This window comes from Sturnira hondurensis, unplaced genomic scaffold, assembly GCF_014824575.4.
Source record: "Sturnira hondurensis isolate 20B ecotype Veracruz unplaced genomic scaffold, ASM1482457v3 Scaffold0001390, whole genome shotgun sequence".
Classification (NCBI taxonomy): Eukaryota; Metazoa; Chordata; class Mammalia; order Chiroptera; family Phyllostomidae; genus Sturnira; species Sturnira hondurensis.
Genome location: NW_028074021.1, coordinates 117800 through 126254, shown reverse-complemented (window position 1 = coordinate 126254; position 8455 = coordinate 117800). Strand labels below are relative to the sequence as shown.

General features: G+C 40.6%; 1 protein-coding gene across 1 annotated transcript in view; it reads left to right on the top strand.

The window, feature by feature from the left end:
* Window positions 1-6170: 6170 nt before the first annotated feature.
* The window catches only part of LOC118974521 (coiled-coil domain-containing protein 14-like), a 28245-nt gene continuing 25960 nt past the window's right edge, over window positions 6171-8455 (top strand). Inside the window, exon 1 of the mRNA XM_037027983.1 lies at window positions 6171-6367. Coding sequence (XP_036883878.1) covers window positions 6338-6367 — 30 coding nt within the window. The 5' untranslated portion in view covers window positions 6171-6337. The remainder of the gene's footprint in view (window positions 6368-8455) is intronic.

Sequence of the window (8455 nt, the reverse complement as noted above, 5' to 3'; positions counted from 1 at the left end):
ATTTGATAGAGCAATAAGAAAAATAAAATACCTAGGAATAAACCTAACCAAAAAGGTAAAAGATCTGTATGCAGAAAACTACACAACACTGAAGAAAGAAATCAAGGAAGACACAAATAAATGAAAACATATACTGTGTTCATGGATTGGAAGAATTAACATCATCAAAATGTTCATACTACCCAAAAGCAATTTACAGATTCAATGCAATACCTAATAAAGAACCAATGGCATATTTCACAGACATAGAACAAACACTTCAACAATTTATATGGAACCATAAATGACCCTGAACAGCAGCTGCAATTTTGAGAAAAAAGAACAAAGTAGGAGGGATCACAATACCTGATACTAAACTGTATTACAAGTCCACTGTAATCAAAACAGCCTGATACTGGCATAAAAACAAGCATATAGGCCAATGGAGCAGAACAGAGAACCCAGAAATAAACCCAAGTCTCTACAGTCAATTAATATTTGACAAAGCGGGCAGCAACATAAAATGTAGTAACAATAGCCTCTTCAACAAATGGTGTTGGGAGAACTGGACAGCTACGGTGGAAAATAACGAAATTCGAGCACCAACTTACACCATACACCAAAATAAATTCAAGGTGGATAAAAGACTTAAATATAAGCCGTGACACCATTAAAATCCTAGAGGAAAATATTGGCAGGAAAATTTCAAATATTTCATGCAGCAACATTTTTATTGATATGTCCCCTAGAGCTGAGGACATAAGGAAAGAATAAGCAAATGGGATCTCATCAAAATTAAAAGCTTTTGCATGGCTAAAGAAAACAATTAAAATAAAAACAGAACCAACTATATGGGAAAACATATTTGCCAATGATACCTCAGACATGGGCTTAATCTCCAAAATATACAAGGAACTTACACAACTCCACTCTAAGAAGACAAGCAACCCAATTAAAAAATAGGCAAAGGACTTGAACAGACACTTCCCCAAGGAGGACATAAAGAAGATCCAGAGACACCTGAAAAGATGCTCAGTATCCCTAGCTATCAGAGAGATGCAAATTAAAACCACAATGAGATACCACTTTACACCGGTGAGAATGGCCATCATAAAGAAAGCAACAAACAAGTGTTGAAGAGGATGTGGAGAAGAAGGGACCCTAATCCATTGTTGGTGGGATGGCAGACAGGTGCAACCACTATGGAAAAGAGTATGGAATTTTCTCAGAAAACTGAAAATGGACCTGGCATTTTGTTACCGAATAACAAGTCCGAGGGGCAGGGGGCAATACTTGGCCCACCGAGGGATGCCAAAAACTGCTACAGAAAACAGAAGCCCCTCCCAAGGACGGTATACTAATATCTACTGGGCTCTTCTGTCCGCCGCCAATTGTAAAGATATCTCTCAATGCCAGAGATTTGTGAAAAGGAAACAAAATGTTTATTTAATGTCATTCGGGCCCAATGCCTTCCTTAAAATATCAGAGTCCTGTAGGGTATACACCTACACACACACACACACACACACACACAGCTCCCTTCTCCTACTGTCTCAACTCTGGGTACCGTAAATCAGGAAAAGAGCACACATTTGTTTTTCAGGTCGCTGGCACTGTGGGCTGTGTTGCCTGTCCAGGCAGGATCTCCAGTTAATCCAGAGTCATGCGGCACCTTCCACTGGCAAGAGTTCTTTGTACCAAGTTCTAGTCGAAGTCTCTTCTGCTTTCCAGGCCACTCGGCCAAAGGGAGCACGCCAAAGCCTCATGGGTCTCTTCTTCCAAAGCCGCAGGGGACCACACTCTGCCAAAAGCGCCTGTCTTTCTTCTTCACCTGGCCACAGGGATGTCCATTCTGGCAAAGCTGTGTGGTTTTCCCTTTTCACCCGGCCAAGAGGGGGTCCTCACTCTGCTAAAGCCACATGGCTCTCCCTCCAATGGCTGTTGTGTCTGCCCTCTTCTAAAACAACGTAGCTCTCCCTCTTTCACCTGGGCAAGTATGGCCCCATGTCTTAGTGCCAATCAATTCCAAGCTCTCACGCGGGCACTCTTTCAGAAGATCAGAAGATCAGCCTCCAGGTACATCCTGGGTAGAAGCCACTCACTTCTCCCTGGCTCAAAACTTAGGCACAGCTCTTTAACATATCTATGAAACCAATTAAAGGTTATAGATGTTAAATAACCATTCTAGAGGTTAGCTGTGAAACTGTTGCTATGTAAAACAACTCTCAATGGCCCTGCTCCATTTGTCCCTTCCCCCAACTGATACTTGGGGAGGGGGGCCGGTGGCGGTGAGGACATCTTATATGTCTCTCCAGTATTCCTATACACTTTGAGTTCTGGACACCATTCCAAATCTTTTTTTGGGCCCCACCCCCCGCCGGCGGCACGCTGTGTCATTTTGACCCAGCAATTCCACTGCTAGGATTGTATCCTAAGAACCCTAAAACACCAATCCAAAAGAACCTCTGCACTCCAATGTTCAAAACAGCACAATTTACAATAGCCAAGAGCTGGAAGCAACCTAGGTGCCCATCAGTAAATGAATGGATCAAAAAATTATGGTATATATATACAATGGAATTCTATGCAGCAGAAAGAAAGAAGGAGCTACTACCCTTTGCAACAGCATGGATGGGACTAGAAAGCACTATGCTGAGTGAAATAAGCCAGGCGGTAAAAGACAAATGCCATATGATCTCACGTTTAACAGGAAGCTAAACAACAAAACAAACAAGCTAGCAAAATAGAAACAATGACACTGAAATTGAGAACAGGCCAACAGTGACCAGAGGGGAGAGGGGAGGGAATTTCAGGGGAAAAGGGGAAGGATTTACAGGAACTAGTATAAAGGACACATGGACAACAACTAAGGGGGGTGGAAATGGGAGGGAGGTGGGGAGCACTGGGGGGGTGCGCTGGGATGGGAGTAAAAGACAGAAAACTGTACTTGAACAATTAAATTTTAAAAAACCCTTTTAGCAAAAAAAGAAAGAAAGAAAACAATTCTATTTACAATGGCATAAAAATACTTAGGAATTATCCAAGGAGGCGAAAGACTTGTACATTAATGATGAAAGAAATCGAACATAAATAAATGCAAGCACATCCCATGTTCATTGACTGCAATACTTAATATTAAGATGCCAATGTTATTCGAAGTATTTACAATTCAATCCCTATTGCATTCACAGCGACAGTTTTGCAGAGACAGAAAAACTCATCCTGAAATTCATACAACATCTCAAGGAACCCTAAATAGCCAAAGCAATCTTTAAAAAGAAGAACAAAGCTGGAGGATTCACACTTCCTTCTATTTCAGACTCACTACAAAGCTACTGTAACAAAAACAGCACAGTACTGGCATAAAAGCAGACATATGGACCAAAAGAATAAGATAGCCAGGAAATAAAACCTTACATATATGATCAAGTGATTTCTTATAAGAGGCCAATACCACTAAATAAGGAAAGGACAGTCTTCTCAACAAATGATACTCAGAAAATGGATATCCACATACAAAAGAATAAAATTGGACTCTTACCTAACACCCTATCCAAAAATTAACCAAAAATGGATTAAACACCTAAAAATGAGACTTAAAATTATAGAAATCTTAGAAGGAAAAAAGAGCAAAGCTTCATGGCATTAAATTTTCCAATTATTACTTGGATATGACATTAAAGATGCAGGCAACAAAAGACAAAATGGACAAGTTGGAAACTTCATGAAAATAAAAAAACTGCTTTTTAAAAGACACAAAAGACAATATACATCAAAAGACAATATCAACAGAGTAAAAAGGCAACTGATCCTGCTGATTGTGAGAAAATATTTGTAAATCATATACCTAAGAGATTAATATCCAGAACATGTAGAGAACTCCTAAAACTCAGTTACAAAAATACCCAATTAAAAGTGGGAAAAGGCCTTGGTAGATATTTCTTCAAAGACATGGCCAATAAGAATGTGGGATGATGCTCAACATCACTAATCATCAGGGAAACAGAAATACAAAATACAATTTCATACCACCTTACACTCAGTAGGATGGCTACTATTTAAACAAAGAAACAAACAAAAAACCCAGAAAATAAAAGTGTTCATGAGGATGTGGAGACATTGGGACTCTTGTGCACTGTTGATCGGAACATAAAGTGGTGCAGCCACTTTCAAAACGCATAAGATAGTTCCTCAAAAATTAAAAATACAATTACCATATGATCTAGCAATTCTGGCTACATAACCAAGAGAATTGAAAGCAGAGTCTGGAAGACACATTGGTATACCATGTTTACAGTGATGATATTTACAATAGCTAAAATGTGGAAGCAACCCAAGTGTACATCAACAGATATATGGATAAACAAAATGTGGTATACACATGCAATAGAAGACGACTTAGCCTTAAAAAAGAGGGAAATTTCCACGCATGCTATATCATGGATGAAACTTGAAGTGAAATAAGTCAGTCACAAAAGGACAAATACTATAAATTCCCACTTATATGAGGTACTTGGAGTAGTCAAAATCATAAAGACAGAAAGTAGAATCATGGTTGTCAGGTGCTGAGGGTTAGGGATGGGTGGAATGGAAATTATTATTAAATGGGTACAGAGTTCGTTTTACAAGAATGAAAGAGTTCTTACGATGGCTGGTGGTGACAACTGCACAACATTATGAATTTATTTAATACCATGGAATTGTTCTTAAAAATTGTAGATGGTACATTTTACGTGTTATATTCTATGTTATGTATTTTACCACAGTAAAAAAGTTGGGGGGACACAAAACAAAACAAACAAAAACAGAAGCTATTTTTTGTTAAAAACAAAAGAGGAAAAAACCCAACAAGCAAAAAAAAATGTAAGTTGGGGACATAAAATTCTAAACAACAGGGAAATAGAACACCGGGCAGCCATTTTGTCATTGTAGGTTAGCAAGAAACAACATTGACGAAATGTTGACAGAAAACCTTCATGGTACAGTTATAAGGACCATATTGCATTGCTGCAACATATTTACGTATGCACACACAGTTGGGCAAAGTCTAGAAGGGAATGCAGCAAACTGGGTAGCGGGATTACATGAGGGGTTTTTATTCCTTGGTCATCTATATTTTCTAAAATAAGCGTGTAGTTTAAAATATCAGTGTCAGTTGTTAAAAATCAAGTCAACTAAGAAATAGAAATTTTAAAAAATTTTAAGAAAAAAATTCTGTAATTTTAGGCGAATATATTAAACACATAGGAGAGGTTTCACAGTCTAATCTAATTCAAAACTAAATTTACTAAATGTCCAGATTCCCAAAATCACTCAGTATGAGTGTGCAATGTATTAGTGGACAGCTTTCAGTTTCTAAGGTTTTTGTTTTAATTGCAATTGGTTTGCAATTAAACTTGCATTAACTTTCAAGAGGCTGCTCTTTTTCCTGATTAGAAAAATGAAATCAATTGATTTAAAATATTAACCCCAAACTCAACGTCTTAAAAACCAACGACTAATTTCCATTAAAATTCGTGCAGCGTGCATGGTAAGAATACTGTATCATTCTTTCACAGTAATTTACCTAGGCCGAAGGGTAGACAACTATGCATGGAAGTAAAACCAGATCCCAACTTTCAGCTGATGAGCACCATTCTGAGATCAAGGGCCACAGGGACCAATTTTGAATTTGCCATTAGAATTACGCAGAGATAGCGAGACCAAGAACTAATTTTTATTGACCATTTGAAAATCATTAAAAATGCCACAGAAGGCACCTAACTAAAAGCAAAGAGCCCAAACCCAAAAGCCCAACGCATTTCTTTCTCAAACTTATCTGCCCTCCACCGGCTTCCCTTTCTCTGGACCTCGCGAGTCCTTCGGGGCGCCAACCCTCCACCAGGTGCATAATCTGGTAGTTCTCTGCCTGGCCCAGCGCCAGAACTCCTGGTAAAGTCTCTCCTAGTTCCCCCAGGTATCGGTATTTGGCCTCCGGCACTGGCCTCCGGCCCTTTTTGGACCCGCTCCACTGGCCCCGCCCCTCTTGGGCCCCTCCCCTCCCCTCCTGGATCTTTGCAGCCTGGGGCCCCTCCCTAGCCACGCCCCATTCACGTTTCTGCGCTTTCTCCCAAAACTCCCGCCAGTTCGAAGTCAGGAGCCGGGAGAAGTGTTGCGCAGGCCCAGTGCGCTAGGCTGGGGCGAAGGGAGAGGCGTCTGCCGCGGGCTGCAGACTAAGAAGCGCGGCTTCTCTTGGGCTCCTTCCGGAAGCGGAAGCCCGGAGGGCGGGCCGAGGGCGGCCCGTAGTCCACGGCGGTTAATTCTTTTTACAGTGCAGTGTGGCTTCCTTTCGGTCTGGGCTTCTCTGAGACTGCGAGAGATGGTTAGGTCCGGATCTCGACAGGGCCAGGTGAGGGCTGTGGATTTGAGGCGTCCGCTGTGGGAATGGAGGGTGTTCTCAGGCCGGGAGAAGTGGAGAACCTAAAGAAAAAAAAGTACGATCGCGTTAGAAATGCTGGTTAAGAGAAGTAGGGAAGACAACTAATCCTGACATCCGCTCTGTGCGTAGATGTACACTCAGTTTTAATCGTAGACCCGCAGAGCCCTGGCTTCGTAGGACTGGAATTGGAGGTCAGCCTCCGCCTCTGGGTCTGGTGACTTAACATCTTCGAGCTTCAGTACATTGTTGCATCAAATCCAGGTTCTCGGCTCTTCCCATTGCCGCTCTTAGCTGATCCTTCGTCACAATTGCTCGTATTTTACTGGTAGTTAAAAAATAAAGCCTAGTTCGTGTCACTGTCTATAGCCTTACCTGTCTCAAATGCACACTTCTAGTTGTAACTAAATGACTCTTTTCTGCTGCAAATCTGACACTGGAGCACTTCCTCTTCCAGATAAAGTCTCTCTTCCTTGGCTTGAGATTTTTGGAATCTGGCCTTAACGGCCGCCGCCTCTAGTCCAGTATTATCCAGCACCGTGTCTTGGCAGCGTCTTGGCAGCCCCGTGTCCTCTCCTGCTAACATGCCTTTGCGCTCTCTGCGGCCTAGAATGCACTCCTATCTGGTAGCTACACTTCCCATCTCCTGTCTCAGCTCAAGGGCCACTTGTAGAAAGAAGCCTTGCTTAACACTCCCATCCCCACTGGGTACCTCTTAGGTCTCCTTTTGTGCCCTGTTCTATCCTTTATCAAACCACTTTTCAGGCTAGAGAAGTCGCTAATCTACGTGCCTCCATTACTACACAATTTATGCCTGCATCTTCAAGGTCTAGGACAGCACATGACATATAGTACATTTTCAGGTAACGAATCCACTCTTATAGAGGGAGATCTGCTACTTAGAATGATCTTACTCTTCCTTAAATATATCCAGCCTTCCCTTAATTTTTGGTCTTCTGTCCCTTATTAACTTGCCGATAATGCTGTCTTTCCCATTAATGTGAATCTTTTTTCAAGACCTGGCTCAAGATTTTCTCAGTAGTTCCAGACCAGACCCACCCTTATAGATTTTTCTGGTATAATAAATCAACTCAGAATATGCCCAGTCATCAAGGGGTAATAAAATGGTTTTGTAGTCATAGTCTACAGACTCAAATTTCTGTTCTACTGTGGTAGTGATAGTAAGGAAAGTACTTTTTATTTCTCTGAGTCTCCTTTATAAAATTTTGCTCAAAGAATTGGGGAGATAAGTCACAGATATATGGTGAAACATATCTCACACTTGACATAAATAGAACAAAATTTAGGCTCCTTCAAAACTTAGTTCACTACTGCCTTAATGATGATAATAGCAACTAACATTTAGATAGCAATGTGAAGGTACTCTGGGTGCTTTTATATATTACATATAATTTCTCATTTATTTTTCACAGTAGCTTTAGGAGGTAGGTACTGTTATCCTCAGCATTTTATACATGAGGAAATTGAGGGATGAATAGTTCAGAAAAAGATCACTTCCCTGCAGTTCTTGCAGTTCAGATACTGGTAACTTCCCTGACGGTAACTGGTTAGCAGTGCAGACAGGATTCAGACCCACAGGGCTGGGGCCAGAGTCCATTCTTTTAAACATTACACTATACCATGAAAGTGCATGGTTTAACAAATCATCTTTCTGAAATTTAGATGTTCACCTCTTAGAAACAGTATCAGCTCACAGGCTGTGGATTAAGTGGAAATGAAAGTCTTTAGTACACTTGAAATCATTCCACAAATGTAAATTTATCTTGCACTGCTTGTAAGTCTGATTCCTAAGAAATGCTTATATTTTTCTCAAATGGCAAAGTAAACTGGAAGAAAATATGAGGTCAAATAGTCTGATTATCTAGTGCATTGTGTTTTGGGGCATTCAGTTTGGAGAGTAGTTTTACAAGTTTTAACAAGGGCCATTGAAGAACAAATAACCTTTCACCAAATAATTAAGCTTTTAATCCTGAATGTGAAAAGGCTGTTTTCAGTATATGGAAAGGTTTATTTTTTAATTATGAAAAACATAAAGCAAAG